Raw genomic sequence first — 17,044 nt, forward strand, 5'->3', positions numbered from 1 at the left:
GGTCAGAACCAGTTTGTTCACCAATTAAAAACAGAAGTCAAAAATTCTCATAAGTTTAAAAGAAAGTTTCTTCAGAATTGCAACTCCCAGTTAGAAACTTAGTGTTGTAAACCTTAGGTGAATTTTTACAAGAAATGAGTCACTTGCTGAGAATCCTGGACAGTGGCCAATGCGGTAAGCAACAGCTCCAAGTTGAAGAAATCATGAGTCCACTAAATGTGGAGAGAGTGGCAGAACCTCCACATGTTTTGGCATGTGCATTGCTGAGCATCTTTTGGTCAGGTTGGCACAAGTTATGTGTGAGGAAAAGCTCCCTCCCCATAATCCCAATCACAGCACTCTGACCACAGACAACAGTTCTGCCTTCAGTCAGCTACATGCATTGCCTTGGAGCACTCCAGAACAAGAGATTTGAAGTTTACTGCCAATTTGTGCTGAGGTCCCATACTCACTGGAAATGAGCAAACCCAGTGCAGGATAATAATCATGTACAAACAAATATAGGGGACATGCAGTTACAACATCAGTTTTCAATCATGTTATATTCTCCTTCCTGAAGTTTATAGGAATACCTACACTGGTCAGATCACCTCCCAAAAATACTTTGTTCAATTAATTGAAACAGAGTCATCAAATACTTCAGTGCAGAAACAGGGCCTTCAGCCCATCTAGTCCATGCCGGTCTGGTTTTCTGCCTAGTCCCATCTACCTGCACCTGGACCTCTCCCATCCACGTACCTATCCAAACCTCTCTTAAACGTTACAATTGAACCTGCATCCACCACTTCCGCTGGCAGCTTGTTCTACACTCGCACCACCCTCTGAGTGAGGTAGTTCACCCTCAGATTCCCCTTAAATATTTCACCTTTCACCCTAAACCTATGTCCTCTAGTTCCAGTCTCACTCAACCTGAGGGGAAAAAGCCTGCATACATTCACCCTATCTATAATTTTGTATACCTCTATAAGATCTCCCTTCACTCTCCTGCACTTTAGGGAATAAAGTCCTAACCTATTCAACCTTTCCTGATAACTCAGGTCCTCAAGTCCCAGCAACATCCTTGTAAATTTTCTCTGCATTCTTTCAAGCTTATTGATATCTTTCCTGTAGGTAGGTGACCAGAACTGCACACAATACTCCAAATTTGGCCTCACCAACATCTTGTACAACTTCAACATGACATCCCAACTCCTGTACTCAATGCCCTGATTTGTGAAGGCAAAAGTGCCAAAAGCTCTCTTTAAGACACTATCTACCTGTGACACCACTTTTAAGGAACTCTGGATCTATATTCCCAGTCCCTTTGTTCTACCACACACCTCAGTGCCCTACCATTCACTGTGTAAGTCTTACCCTGGTTTGTCCTCCCAAAGTGCATCACCTCACACCTGGTCTGCATTAAATTCCATCTGCCATTTTTCAGCCCATTTTCCTCGCTGGTCAAGATCACACTACATTCCAATCTTGGCGTCATTGCAAAGTTGCTGATCCAGTTTACCATATTATCATCTAAGTCATTAAGATAGATGATAAACAACAACGGACCCAGCACCGATCCTTGTGGCACGCAACTAGTCACAATCCTCCAGTCATAGAGACAACCACCTACTACCACTCTCTGGCTTCTCCCGCGAAGCCAGTGCTGAGTCCAATTGACTACTTTGTCCTGAATGTTAAGTGACTTAACCTTCTGGAGCAGCCTCCCATGCGAAGCGTTGTCAAAGGCCTTGCTAAAGTCCATGTAGACAACATCTATCGCCTTCCCCTCATTGACCTTCTTGGTAACCTCCTCTAAGAACTCTGTAAGATTGTTAAGACATGACATACCACGCACAAAGCCATGGTGACTATCCCTAATCAGGCCCTAACTCTATTTTAATTTGATAGCCAAAAAAAGGGAGATGATATTCAGTAGGTGAAGGAGAAGATATGAGTACGGCATGTGGTGTGTGAGTTGGAGGATTGCATTACTATCTTCTTCTTAGGCAGGTCCTTGGGTTGAGGACTGAATTTTCTACTCCATTTCTGAAGAGTGGAAGATACCTATGTATGAATTCTTCTAACATGGGGTGACTGTTGTACACTAGCTAAGACATAGATTTGACAGAGCCAGGTCTTAGTCTAATCACAAGGAGGTCCAAGACTACTGGAGACCCATATAGTACCTTTCACCTTTCATAGTACCTTTGGCCCAGGATGTGCCAAAGAACATTGCAGGTAGCAAAGTGCTCTTTAAGTGAAATCATTGACATTATGTGGGAAACGTCCCAGCCAATTTTTGCATTCCAGCTCCAATAAAGGACAATGTAACAACATCAGACTAAGAAGATTCTTTGTTTTAGTGATGTTGACTTAGGGCTAGATATTGGCCAGGACACTTGGAATAGCTTTCCTGTAATGGTTGCCAGTCTGTGAGTCACGAAGGAGAAAAGACGGGATAGAACATGGAACAATACAGCACAGGAACAGGTCCTTCAGGCCCATGATTATGAAATCACAACACAGTGACCCAGCAGAGTCCTGGGACCAGTCACTTGCCAACACCATAACTTTCCTTACGACTAAAAATCCAATGTGAACAGCAAAGTCTTACAGCAAAGAACATCACTAAGATTGAAAATTGAAGAAAAATACAGAGAAAATGATCAGGGTGAATACTCAGAGAAACTGCAGAGAGTTGTGGACATAGCTCAGCACATCACAGAAACCACTCTCCTCTCCATGGACTCTGTCTACACTTCTCACTGCCTCGGTAAAGCAGCCAGCATAATCAAAGACCCTACGCACCCCAGAAATTCTCTCTTCTCCCCTATCCCATCGGGCAGAAGATACAAAAGCATGTAAACACAAACTACCAGGCTCAAGGGCTGCTTCTACCCCGCTGTTATAAGACAATGGAACGGTTCCCTAGTATGATAAGATGGACTCTTGACCTCATAATCTACCTAGTTATGACCTTGCACCTTATTGTTTACCTGCACTGCACTTTCTCAGTAGCGGTGACACTTTATTTTGCATTCTGTTATTATTTTCCCTTGTATTGTAATGAATTGATCTGTACGAACGGTATGCAAGACAAGCTTTTCACTGTACCTCGGTACGTGTGACAAGAATAAACCAATTCCAATTCTTGTTTCCATTTTATGAAAAGGATTCAGGTGAATTGGAGAAAATACAAAATAGATTTATTAGAACGTGAGCAGAACTAGGAGGCTGTGGAGCTCAGGAAAGGCTGAATAAGCTGGGGATTGTTTAATAGAACTGATGAAGACAGAGGGGTGACCTGATAGCAGTCTTCAAGTTTAGGAAGCATTTGGTGAAGCAAACATAGAGAAGATGTTTCCACTTTTGTAGGAGACAAGTACTTGGGGCGATAAATATTAGCTCGATATTAACAGCATAAACTTAGAGAGTGGCTGAATGTGGAACTTGCTAACATTGGGTAGTTGAGCTGACGACACTGATGTACTTCAGGGGAAGGCTGGATGAACAGATGAGGAAGAAAGGAATAGAAAGATACGTTGATTAGATTAGAGGAGGATGGAGTGGAGCTAAAGCACCAGTTGGGTCAAATGGCTATTGCAAATATCTATCTATCTATTTATTAGTCACATGTACATCAAAACACACAGTGAAATGCATCTTTTTGTGTTACTGAGAATGTTCTGGGGGCAGCCCGCAAGTGTCGCCACTCTTCCGGCGCCAACATAGCTCCTAACCTGTACGTCTTTGGAACGTGGAAGGAAACTGGGAGCACCCAGAGGAAACCCATGCAGACACACGGGGAGAATGTACAAACTCCTTACAGACAGTGGCGGGAATTGAACCTGGGTCGCTGGCGCTGCAATAGCATTATGCTTACCGCTACACTACGTACTTTCTATTACCTTGTAATTAGGGACAAGCCATCAGGTGCAAATGAGCTAGGGTTTTAGAAAGCATGTGGCTTTTGCAAATAAGACAAAGGGAAGTATGTACTCCTATATTTTTTTTCTGGTCATTGGAATAAATGGCTTTCCGTAGCACTTAATGGTGTTTTGAAATTTCCTTTTCCTCAGCTATTTTCTCAGTCAGTAACTTAAAATACTCGGAGACCATCAGCTACAGTAAACTCTGCCATTTCAGTGCTTGGTCATCTTTCGGTACACCAAACAATTGTGGGAAAACGTGTGCAAGTCTGGAAGACTGGATTATCAGAATAAATAAGGTAGCAGAGGAAACATATTACTGGATCGGACAATAAGAGCAACAAACTGGTTTTATTAGATTAGTAAAAGCAACTTCTAACACTGTGCAGTCTACATGCATAATAAAATTACAATATCCAATGTGATTTAGACAACCTACTCCCTGTCTCGGAGTTGCTAAACCCACAAATGTGTGTGTTTGTCTGCTTGTGTTGCTATCAGCTCAGTTCACAATGCCAATTCACTGATATGCTTCCCCTCCCATCCTGAACTGAACCCCAGAGAAGGGGAGGGAACACTCAGGGGTATTCTATACTTAGTTTGTGGTTTCCATCAGTCCTCTCTGCTCAAGAGATTCATTAGAGTTGAAAGAATTGAAGGAAAGTTGCTCTGTCCCAATTAACCGAGAACGGTGAATTTTACATTAAAGCATATGCGGAAAAGATTGTTTATGCATGGGCATAATTTCAACTCACCATTTTCAAACAAAGACTTTGAGCATTTATTATCTGCCTCACTTATATTTCCTGTATAGAGTGGGCTGGCTCACTCCACACTTATATAGCACCTTTCACAAGCCCAGGACATCCCACTGCAGTGTTTACACTCACAGGAATGGCAGCACAGTGGGTAGAGTGTTGATCTAATGATCTGGCGACATAGGTTCAAATCCCACCATGGCAACTGGGTATTTTACATTCATTTAACTAAATAATCTGGTATGTAGTTAAATGAATGTAACTAAAAAAGCCAGCTTTACTTATGGTGACCATTAAAAATCCACCTGGCTCACTAAACAAAAAAATGTGCAGTCTTTGCCTGCTCTCATTTACCATAAGACCTTAAAATACAGGAACAGAATTAGGCCATTCAGCCCATCAAATCTACTCCGCCATTCAATCATGGCTGATTCTTTTTCTCAACCCCACTCTCCTGCTTTCTTCCCGTAACCCTTAACCCCCCTCATCAATCAGGAACCTATGAATTTCTGCCGTAAATACACCCAGTGACTTGGCCTCTACAGCCCTCTGTGGCAATGAATTCCACAGATTCACCACCCTCTGGCTGAAGAAATTCCTCCCTATCTCAGTTTTAAGGGGGTGTCCCTTTCTTCTGAGGCTATGCCCTTGGATCCTAGACTCTGATGGAAACATCCTCTCCACATCCACTCTGTCCAGGCTTTTCAGTATCCGGTAGGTTTCAATGACTTCCCCCTTCGTATGATTCCAGACTGATACAAAAGTGATTGATTTTTAATTGCTCTCTAAAATGGGCCAGGCAAAGCACACAGCTGTACAAACCACTGTAACAAGCAAAACACCCCCTGCAGCAGATTCAGGGGAGACCTGATAGAAGTTTATAAAAATTATGAGAGGCATAAGTAGAGTAGACAGTCAGAATCTTTTACTCAGGATAGAAATACCAAACACTAGAGGGCATAGCTTTAAGGTGAGAGGGGGAAAGTTTAAAGGTGATATGAGGGGCAAGTTTTTTTTAAGCAGAGAGGGGTAGGTGCCTGGAATGCAGCATGAGGGGTGGTAATGCAAGCAGGTATGATAGTGGCGTTCAATAAGTTTTTAAATAGGCACATGAATTTGCAGGGAACGGAGGGATATGGATCAGGTGCAGGCAGAAGGGATGTGTTTAATTTGGCATCATGCTCAGCACAGACATCATGGGCTGAAGGGCCTGTTCCTGTGCTGTACTGTTCTACGCTCTATATTCTATAGCAGAAGGTGAAATTAGAACTCAAGAAAATGGGGAAATAGTAGGGTTAAACCCAACATCTCACAGCCAGAGCCAGAATGTAGACTATTTTCCAGCGAGTTTCATTAGGAAGCGTTTCAGAGTGCACATTTACAGGATGGTTGTAAATCAGTGCAGACTCCATCTGCCCGCCATCACTTTTAATATTATTATAAACACTCTGCTTTAGAAACAGTAAGGATGTTAAGTGCACTGGCACTGTGCCAATCTTGTTTTTACTTTGAGCACTGGGAACTTTGACAGAAGGGGAAGGCTGGAATTGCCGTTACCCTCTGTTGAAGCCAGGCACTGGGTTCATGCTGAACACTTCTAAATTTTAGTCAGGCAAACTTTGCATCCATTGGTAAAAGAGGTGTTTAGAAATTGGAGTTCACTCTTACTTGGTGGGTAAAAGAGGACTCTGAAAGCACTGCTGCTCACACAAGGGCTCCACAAAAGACTCAGATCACTAAATCAAGAAACTTACCTTTTAAAAAAACTGTTCACCCTGATTGCTGCATTAAATGCAACCTGCGCAATTCCCAATAGCAGCTGCTTGCGGAGACTGCAGTCGCTGTGTCCGTGCTGCTTGGAATCATGGGAAGTGAGTCTCAGCATTAAAGACCTCTCTTCATGGCAGCCACAGCACAGCACAGCAGCTAAGGAGGTTGCCATGGAAGCGAGGGCAAACACAAGGGAGGGGTGCTGCATGCCTTCAAGTCTGTGTGGCCACTCACTTGCCAGCTTCGCATTCCCTGCGATCATTGGCTCAGATCGAGTCATGTGGTTTGAATGGCTTGAAAACACATATCACCAGGCTCAAGGACAGTTTCTGTCCCTCTGTTATAAGACTCTTGAATGGACCTCTTGTATGATAAAGATGAACTCTCGACCTCACAATCTACCCCGCCATGGCCCTTGCACCTTATTGTCTACTTGCACTGCACTTTCTCTGTAACTGTAACACTATGTTCTGCATTCTGTTATTGCTTTTCCCTTTGTACTACCTCAATGTACTTATGTTTTGCTTATGTAATACTGTATGGATGGCATGCAAAACAAAGCTTTTCACTGTATCTCGGTACAATAATAAAACAATTACTGAAGCATCAAAGGGGGGAAGCTAAAGCAAAAGAGTAAGAGGAATATAGTGCTAGAATTAGAAGAGGATAGGTAGGAAATGACTTGCATTCAGCATAACCAATGGCATTGACTAGCTGGGCTCCATGTCCCTGAATAGTAAGATCTATATAATGTAGAACAGCATCCCCCAACATTCCCTCAGTGTTAATAATTGTTGGCAGCTCTAACTGCTGCTCTGACTCTTCACTATGAGTATCCTGTGCATAATTGTTGGCATCGGTCTGGTTCCACAGATGTTCCAGTGACAGATAGCCTGTGGTTACAGGTAGGGTGAAAGCTGGAGACCAACATTTAATCTGTCCTGTTAACTGGCCGTGCACAATGATTGATAGCGTCTCCGGTCTTGCTCACCCCGTGCCTGTTAATTTGGGTCTTCAGAGATTCCGCCTCAGTTCACTCAGCAAATATTAAACAGAAATCAACATGCCCTGTGGTTTGTGGTCCCCTCCCCTTACAGCAGAGGATCATGTTCACTGGCTTGCCTGTGCGTGCCATTCCTAGGTGCTCTCTCCAGGTGCGTGCTGCCTACCTTGTGGCGGTCGGCTGGTGGAATGTTGTAATTCTCTGCCCTTAGGTTGGAGGCAGCGACAATGAAATCCATGTGGAAGTTTGTGTCGTCGTCCTGCAGTAAAATACAAGAAATTGTGTGTAAAAATAAATTAAACCTTTAATCCATGTTATTTCTTTCTCCATTTCCCTTTCACTGAATATATTCACAGCACACACATAAGAGCATAAAAAATAGCAACAGGTCCATTTGGCCTTTCGAGCCTGCTCTGCCATTCATCAAGATTGTGGCTGATCTTCTACCTCAGCTCCACTTTCCTGCACTATCTCCTTATCCCTTAATGTCCAGAAATTTATTAGAATGAACACAACAACTGAGCATCCACAACCCTCCCTAGCAGAGAAGTCCAAAGCTTTGCCACCCTCTGAGTGAAGAGATTTCTGCTCCTTTCAGTCCTAAATGGTCTACCTCTTTATTCTCAAACAGTGCCTCCTACTCCTAGACGGCTCAGCTGGGGGAAAACATCCTCTCTGCGTTTCCCCTGTCAAGATTTTGCCAGTTTTGATGAGAACTGCTCCATTTCTTCCTAACTGTAAGGAATACAGTCGCAGTCTGCTCAATCTCTCCTCCTATGGTAACCTACCATTCCTGGAACAAGTCTAGTGAACTTTCTCTGTACTCCCTGCATGGTAATTATAACCTTTTTTATAGGTAAGGACACCAAAACTGCACACAATACTCCAAATGCAACCTCACCAAGGTCCCAAACCATTGCAATAAGACTTCCTTACTCCTGTGTTTAAATCCACTTGTAATAAAGGCTAACACACTATATGTCCTAATCAGCATGTTGGCCCTCAGTGATACATGCACGAGCACACTTAGGTCCCACTGAACATCAACACTGTCCACTTGCTCACCGTTTAACAATATTCTACATTTCTGTTCCGTGCACCAAAGTGGATGACCTCCACATAGCCATGTTCTCGCCAACTCACTCAGCTTGTCCATATTCCTCGAAGCCTCTTTACATCCTCCTCAGTACTCACAATCTCACTTAGTTTAGCATCATCTGAAGAACTGGAAATGTGACATTTGGTCCCCCTCAGTCAAATCACTGATACAGACTGAAAAGCTGAAGCCCAAGAAATGATCCCTGCATTGCCTCCACAGTCACAGTCTGCCAACCTCAGAAGGATCTGCTTACTCCCACACTTTGCTTTTTGTCTGACAACCAATTCTTGATCCATGTTATTATACTATCCCCCAATTCCATGTGCTCTTACCATGTTGGCCAACCTGTTCCATGAGACCTTATCATAAGCCTTCCAAAGATCTAAATATGTCACATCCATTGGTTCCCCTTTACCTATTCTACTGGTCACATTCTCAAAGAAATCAAGCAGGTTAGTCAAACATGATTTTCCTTTTGCAAATCCATGCTGACACTCCTCTATCCTACTATTCCTTTCAATGTGTTCTCTTATTACATCCTTCATTATAGATTTCAGCATCTTCCCTATCATTGATGTTAGGTTAACAGGTTGATAGTTCCCCTGTTTTGCCTTTCCCTCCTTTCTGAAATAGTGGGATCACATTTGCCAGTCTCCAGTCCACAAGAACAAAACCTGTAGGAACTGTGCAACTTTGGAAGATAATTATCAGAGCATCCACCTTTTCCAAAACTCTGGGATGTAGAACATCGGTTCCTTGGGATATATTAGCTTTCACGATTACCGACATTAGTACTATTTTTTGACTAAAGTTTACAGTACAACCTCGATACAACACGTGTTAGAAGCTATCCGTGTATTAAGGGAAACCAATATCTACCTAATGTCCATCTTGTGGCATATCTAAGACTGCAATATAGCAAGGCATTGTATTTCCTTCAGTTCCTCATTCTTGCTAAACCATTGCTTCTCTAATATGTCTGGCAGGTTTTGAGTGTCTTCTTCTGTGAAGACAGATATAAAGTAATTGTTTAATTCCTTTTCCATTTCCTTATTCGCCATTATAAATTCTCCTCTCTTTGTCTGTGAGGGGCTCATATTTCCCCTGACATGACAATTTTTGCATCCCCATAAACAGCCTTACAGCCTGCTTTTATTACTCTCCCCAGTCTATTCTCATAATCATCTTGCCTTTCTTTATCAAGTTCTTGGTATTCCTTTGCTGGATTCTAACATATTCCCAAACCTCTCTCACTGATGTTTCTGGCAACTTTATAAGCATCTTCCTTTGATTTAATACTATCTTTCATTTCTCTTGTCAGCCATGAATGAATGAGTTTTCCTCTTGTGTTTTTTGTGCCTTAAAGGAAGGTATATATTTTTTGCAATTTATGCATTATTTCTCTAAATGCTAATCATTGCCTTGCCCTTGTTGTACTTTTCTATACATTCTCCCAATCAACCACAGAGAACTCTCCCTTCATAAAGTTAAATGAAAGAAACTATGAAGTCAAGACTCCTGTTTTCCATTGAACTACACCACTTTGTAAAATTCTATCATGATATGATCATTCTTCCTCAAAGGCCCCTTGACAGCAAGATTATCAATTAACCCTTTCGCATTGCATGAGATCCAAAAATAGCCTTTTCCTTTGGTACCTCCTCAATATATTGAACTAAAAAAAACATCGCATATGTATTCCATGAATTCATTATTCTGTCAGTTATTAAGAACATCAGTAAGTAAAGTAGGACAAGACCGTATGGCTTTTTCAAGCCTACTCCACCATTCAATAAGATCACAACTGATCCATCTCTTGCATCCACTCTCCCATCTGATCCTCGTATCCTTTGATTTCCCTGGTGTTCAAAGATCTACCGGTCTCAGCTTTGAATATGGTGAGTGTCAGTTCTCTGGGGTGGAGAACTCCAAAGAATATTCCCCTCAGTTTAGTCCCAAGAGGCCACCATAAGGAACTAATATTCGGTTGGAGAGTTTTTAGAGCCAAGGTACTGAAACTAGACGAACATTTCCACTGCAACGTCAAACAAGCTATTCATTCTTAGCAAGTTCCTTCTCCAAAGCATGTTGAATAGAGGTCATGTTCAAGTGTATATTCAAGATCCCACGCAATAGCTCTTGTAAATAAAGTGAGAGTACTACAGCAATATTTACTTCCCAGTGACCCCTCGAAAAACAGACTGGCCATTTATTGCTTTTTATGAGATGTCCTTGCTGCAGAAGAACCAGTGCACTTTGCTATATAAAGGTACAGATTCCAATAAAAAATTAGATGCCTGTGCAATTTATTGATATCCAATCTGTTGAGGCAGGGGTGTCTAACCTGCCATGAACCACATGAGGCTTCTGAGTTTCAATTTTCTCATAGCAGGTGATCTGGGCATTACAACTGGATACCTCTGCTCTATTTGTATTTATATCTCTTTATTCTTGCTTTGTCCTCTTTTGAAGATTGTGGAGAAGGGAATGTCTTCTTTTTTATTAAGTACAGCTTTACCCTTTAATAGATAAATCCAGACCAGAATACTAAAATCTACCTTTGCTGGCAACAGAGGGTAGACATAAATTAACGGTTATAAAAGCAGAAAATGTTGGAAACAATCATCAGGTCCGGCAGCATCTGTGAAAAGGGAAACAGAGTTAACGTTTCAGGTCAATAGCCCTTCATCAGAACAGTTCTGACAAAAGGTCTTCGACCTGAAATATTGACTCTGTTTCTCTTTCCACAGATGCTGTCTGACCTGCTGATCTTTTCCAAGTTTTTCTGTTTGTATTTTAGATTTCCAGTTTTTTTAAATTTTAAATTAATGGCCATATGGATTTAAACTTTGTGTGGTCCTTCAAGGCTCCATCAAACCCATTTCACTGTTCTCACAAAGATGAATGATCGGATGCATCTGTGGGGAGATTTGTCATAAATTTAGTACTTTGTTTCTTTTAGACATAAGCACATCCAGGAGCACTTTCTTCTCTGGTCTTTTTCTTTTTGGGAAAGCATATTACCTGTGCAGGGAAGCTGTGTTGTGGAACAGGGGATGGCAGGACGGGGTGTTTAGAAAGTGGGGAGGATAGTAGATTAGGAATTGCAGAATCTATGCCCAAAAGCCAATTTTCCAATGGTTATCTCAGTTTAGTGTTTATTGGTGCTTGATTAAAAACCCCTCGAGCATGAACTCAAATCACATCATGGTAACAACAAACAATCTGCTGGAAGAACTCAGCAGGTTGAGCAGCATCTGTGGGAGGAAAGGAATTGTTGACATTTCGGGTCAAAACCCTTTTGGGAAAGTGAGACCCGGAGCTGTGGGAGAGAAAGAGAGGGGGCCAGAACATTGACAATTCCTTTCGTGTGTGTGTGTGTGTGTGTTTGTGTGTGTGTGTGTGTGTGTGAGAGAGAGAGTGTGTATGTGTGTGTGAGTGAGAGAGTGTGTATGTGTGTGCATGTGTGTGAGTGAGTGTGTGAGTGACAGAGTGTGTGTGTGTGAGAGAGAGTGTGTGTGTGTGTGTGTGTGTGTGTGTGTGTGTGTGTGTGTGTGTGTGTGCACGCGCACGCACGCATAGGGGGTTGGAAAAGTAAACTGATGTGAGTGAAGGGAGAATAAAATGGGATTAGTTAAGTATTAGGGCAATTGGGTGTTTGATGATCACTGTAGACCAGATGGGCTGAATGGTCTCTTCCTAAATTTTTAAAAATTTTATTTATTTACAGCGTGGTAACAGGCCCTACTGGCCCAATGAGTCTGAGCCGCCCATTTTAAACCCAAATTAACCTATCCGTATGTCTTTGCAATGTGGGAGGAAACCGGAGCACCTGGAGGAAACCCACGCAGACACAGGAGAACGTACAAACTCCTTACAGACAGTGACGGGAATCGAACCCCGATTGCTGGTGCTGTAATAGCATTGCGCTAACCGCTACACTACCGTGCCGCCCCTGCTGTACAAGTGGCAAGTATTTGGGGATGCCTCTAGATTGTGAATGGTGCTGTAAATATGTATCAGCTTTCTCTGAGCTTGTTTTCCTACTGCCTTCTGGTACAGCCAAAGAAACATTTATTTTTCACAGGGTACTTGTTACTCAAATAGTATTGAGACATACCTACAATCAGGACTTATGCTACATCCCGACAAGAAAGCTCTTTATATCCTGGAACAAGTTCTAAATTGGTTTGAATCCCGCACCAGGTCTAAACTGTTGTCCCATCCCCAGTGCAAATTGGATCGATTTATAATTTTAACAAAAAACATTTGCGGCTTCTGCAACCTCTGACCCCAAAACATCTGTTTAACCTCTGGAGCAAAATAAAAGAGTTTAATGGCCTCTGCAGGTCAATTGTGATGCTGCAGATTGATTTATTACCTTTTCAATAAGAAAATAAATCCATCAGGTCAGTGACAGCGCTGTAACCTGCCACAGTTTCTATTTTAATAATAACACTCACTATAGTCCCCCCACTGCCTCTTCCCCTTAAATACAATCCTTCCATTTGCAGGGCTTTTTACTTTGGTCAGACAGACACATGTATGGAGTCAGACATTACCATATGTATTTGGAAACCAATCATCTTGTCTGTAGGTTATGCCATACCAACACAAGAAGTAGCAGGGGTAGGCCATTCAACGCAACACTTCTCTTGCATTCAACAATAGCATGGTTGAGCTTCCAGATCAAAAACCACTTCGCTGTCCTGTGCCTGAGTGTTATGATTCCTTTAATATTTAGAAATGTATCAACCTGTTTTGAATACATTCAATGACAGTCTCAAATAAAGAACTTCAAAGATTCATCACTCTCTGGTTGAAGGAATTTCTCCTTAATTTACTCCTAACTAGTCTAACCCTTAACTTGAGACGGTTATCCCCCATTATAGACTCCTTAGCAAAGGGAAACATCCCTCATCTATCCACCTCGTCGAGCATAGTCATAGAGCAATACAGCAAGGAAACAGGCCCTTCAGCCCAACAAATCCATGCCAACCCATTGACTCCCTAGCTAGCCCCAATTTCTTGCATTCGGCCCATATCCCTCTGAGCCCCACCCCTGCATGTACTTATCCAAGTGCTTCCTAAATGATACTATTGTACCTGCTTCAACCACTTCCTCTGGCAGCTCGTTCCATATACTCACCAGCCTCTGCGTGAAAAAGTTGCCCCTCAGGTCCCTTTTAAATCTTTCCCCTCTCACCCTATATCTATGCCCCTTAGTTCTGGACTCCCCTACCCTGGGGAAAAGACTGTTACCATCCACCTTATCTATGCCTCTCATAATTTTAAACACTCCTATAAGGTTGCCCCTCATTCTCCTACATTCCAAGGAACTTTCATTTTGCAATTTGGCCAACAATTTTTATTCACCTTTATCTCGCCAAATAAAGCACAATTAACACACTGTTAACACACATTAAATTCACAGTTTGGAGTTGAGAGGTGACATATCACCATATCACCTCTAAAGAACACAGACCGAGCCTAATCCATGTCTCCTTATGACAAACCTGCTATCCCAGGAATCAGTCTGGTGAATTTTCATTGTGTAACCCCAACAGCAAGTACTGTAAAATTCCAATGTACGGTCAATGTTGGATCATCATAAATGGGTGGTTGATGGTGGCCATGGACTCAGTGAGCTGAAGGGCTTAATCCGTGCTGTATGACTATGATTCTATTACTGAATTGACTAGAGGAATTACTTAGGCTGAACTCACTTCAGGTTGCCACCTGGAGTTGCTTTGACTGCAAAGAAATCATGTTTTCCTTTTTTCCCAACCACCACTGCACCAATATCCTCTGACACCTCCACCATGAATGTCAATCTATGAACGTCAACTTGACATTGGCCTAGTAGGATCCCATCAGGATGGGGTAAGTTAAGATGCCACAGCCAAGAAAGCTCACCAGCGCCTCTACTTCCACAGGAGGCTAAAGAAATTTGGCATGTCCCCGTCGACCCTCACCAAGCTTTATTGATGCACCATGGAAGGCATCCTATCCTGACTCATCATGGCTTGGTATGGCAACTGCTCTGCCTGTGACCGCAAGAAACTGCAGAGAGTTGTGGACACAGCTCAGCACATTGCAGAGACCAGCCTCCCCTCCACGGACTCTGTCTATACTTCTCACTGCCTCAGACAACCAGCCAACATAAACAAAGACCCCACTCACCCCGGACATTCTCTCTTCTTCCCTCTCCCATTGAGTAGAAGATACAAAAGCCTGAAAGCACATACCACCAGGCTCAAGGACAGCTTCTACCCCACTGTTATAAGACTATTGAATGGTCCCCTAGTACAATAAGGTGGACTCTTGACCCCACAATCTACCTCGTTATGAACTTGCGCCTTATTGTCTGCCTGCACTGCACTTTCTCTGTAACTGTAACCCTTTATTCTGCATTCTGTTATTGTTTTCCCTTGTACTAGCTCGATGCACTATTGTAATGAAATGATCTGTATGGATGGCATGCAAAACAAGTTTTTCACTGTACCTTGGTACATGTGACAATAATAAACCAATTTACCAATTAGGTTTATTCCACAATGTGTTGTGAAAAGTAAAGATCGCGCTGCACAAAGAAGAGTGACAGTGGAACAAAACACAAATAGTTCTGAATTTTCCCAGCTCTGACTTTCCTCCCTGTCTCTCATTTAATTTCTCTCTCCTTCCATTCTCCTTACATTTTAAATTTACAATTTGTTTTTCTTTATCTTTTCCCTGTTCCATTGAAAGGTCTTTGATCTGAAACTCTGTTCTTCTCTCTCCACAGATGTGACCTTAGTTGCCAAGTACTGCCAACATTTTCACTTCTTATTTCGGAAGTAGAAACATAAGATTAGGAGTGGACCATTCAGCCCTTCAAACCTGCTCCACCGTTCAGTTCAATCATGGCTGATCCTCTAACTCAATAACATATTCCTGCTCCTTCCCCATACCTATCATTGCCTTTTGCATCCAGAAATCTCCTTCTTAAATGTGTTCAGTGACCTGGCCTGTTACCACCTTCAATGGAAGAGAATTCTACTCCCTGCGTGAAGAAGTTTCTCCTCATCTGAGTCTAAAATGCCTTAGTCGGCATCCTGTGACCGCTGTCTCCAGGCCCCCAGCCTGGGGAAACATCCTTCTTGTATCTACTCTGTTGAGTCCTGTCAGTGATGGTGGTTTGAGTTTACAGCTATAATGTCAAAACTACAAACTGATTCCTTTTACCCTCAGAGGTAAAAAGCACACCACTGAAATAATTGCATTGAACATCATGAAGTAGAACTTAGCTGAAATCAGGATTACTCCACTGAATCTGTCAACACAAAAACCTACAAAATTCTGACTAAATAACATTCAAAGGTTTGCATGCTTGGGTGGTGAACCAAAAATAGGAAGTGTCAATGAAAGGGAAAAATGATATGCTCAAACTGAACCGCTGATGAATCAGCAGCAGGTATGGCTTAATTTACCTTTTCAAAATCAATGGGTTGCATCTCACATCCACTGAACATTTCACGGGAAGAAAGGTCCTTCTTCAGTTCTTCCAAACAGTCCTTATCTGCACCAGAAAACAATAAGAAAGTGAGTTTAGAGCAAGTTAATAGGGGAAAAGAAACGCTTGTTTTTCTATTATGCAGTTCACGTTCCTTTGAGGTCATCTCAAAAGCGCTACGCTCCTGGTGACTACAACTCTTGATGTGGAGTCACTTTTGTAATGTAGGAACTGGTGCCCAATTTGTATAGAGCAAGCTCCCACCATCAACAACGTGGAAGTGTCAATCTATTATTTAATGTTGGTTGAGGGATAAATATTGGCCAGATAACCCTGCTCTTAGGACCTTTTATATATGCCTTTGAGAGCAGATATCAGTATAACACTTCTTCTAAAAGACAGTCTCTGTAGCAACTCTGAGCTGCCCAGCACTGCACTTTATACCTCTTCCCGCTACCCCTCTCCAATTTAGTCCTCAGGTCCCTGGAGGGAACCAAAAACTAGAGGGCATAGGTTTAAGGTGAGAGGAGAAAGATTTAAAAGGGACCTGAGGGGCAACTTCTTCACGCAGAGGGTGGTGCGTATATGGAAGGAGGTGCCAGAGAAAGTAGTTGAGGCACCTACAATAACAACATTTAAAAGATATTTGGATAAGTACATGGATAGGAGAGGTTTATAGGGATATAGGCCAAACATGGGCAAATGGGACTAGCATTGGTGGCACTTTGGTTGGCATGGATGAGTTGGGCTGAAGGGCCTGTTTCTGCACTGTACTACTCTATGACTCTATGAGTGGGACTTGAAGCCACAATGTTCGAACAGTGAGGCAAGTGTGCTGTCAACTAAACCCAGCTGGTACATCGCCAGAATCAGATTTATTATCACAAGATCACGACAAAGGAGCAGAAGTAGGCCATTCGGCCCATTGAGTCTGCTCCATGAGCTAAACTAAAACTATTCCTATCTAGCTCCAATTTCTGGCCTTATCCCCATATCCTTTGATAGCTCGACTAA

At 42.4% G+C, this 17,044-nt stretch overlaps 1 protein-coding gene across 3 annotated transcripts in view; it reads right to left on the minus strand.

The window, feature by feature from the left end:
- The window catches only part of LOC127571393 (ubiquitin-like modifier-activating enzyme 1), a 258,873-nt gene that overhangs the window by 100,772 nt on the left and 141,057 nt on the right, over window positions 1–17,044 (minus strand). For all 3 annotated transcript variants that reach the window (XM_052017709.1, XM_052017710.1, XM_052017711.1), the window contains exons 20-21: window positions 16,008–16,096; window positions 7,606–7,698 (exon numbers count right to left, since the gene is read on the minus strand). In XM_052017709.1, coding sequence (XP_051873669.1) covers window positions 7,606–7,698; window positions 16,008–16,096 — 182 coding nt within the window. The remainder of the gene's footprint in view (window positions 1–7,605; window positions 7,699–16,007; window positions 16,097–17,044) is intronic.

The sequence above is a fragment of the Pristis pectinata genome, chromosome 6, assembly GCF_009764475.1.
Source record: "Pristis pectinata isolate sPriPec2 chromosome 6, sPriPec2.1.pri, whole genome shotgun sequence".
Lineage (NCBI taxonomy): Eukaryota > Metazoa > Chordata > Chondrichthyes > Rhinopristiformes > Pristidae > Pristis > Pristis pectinata.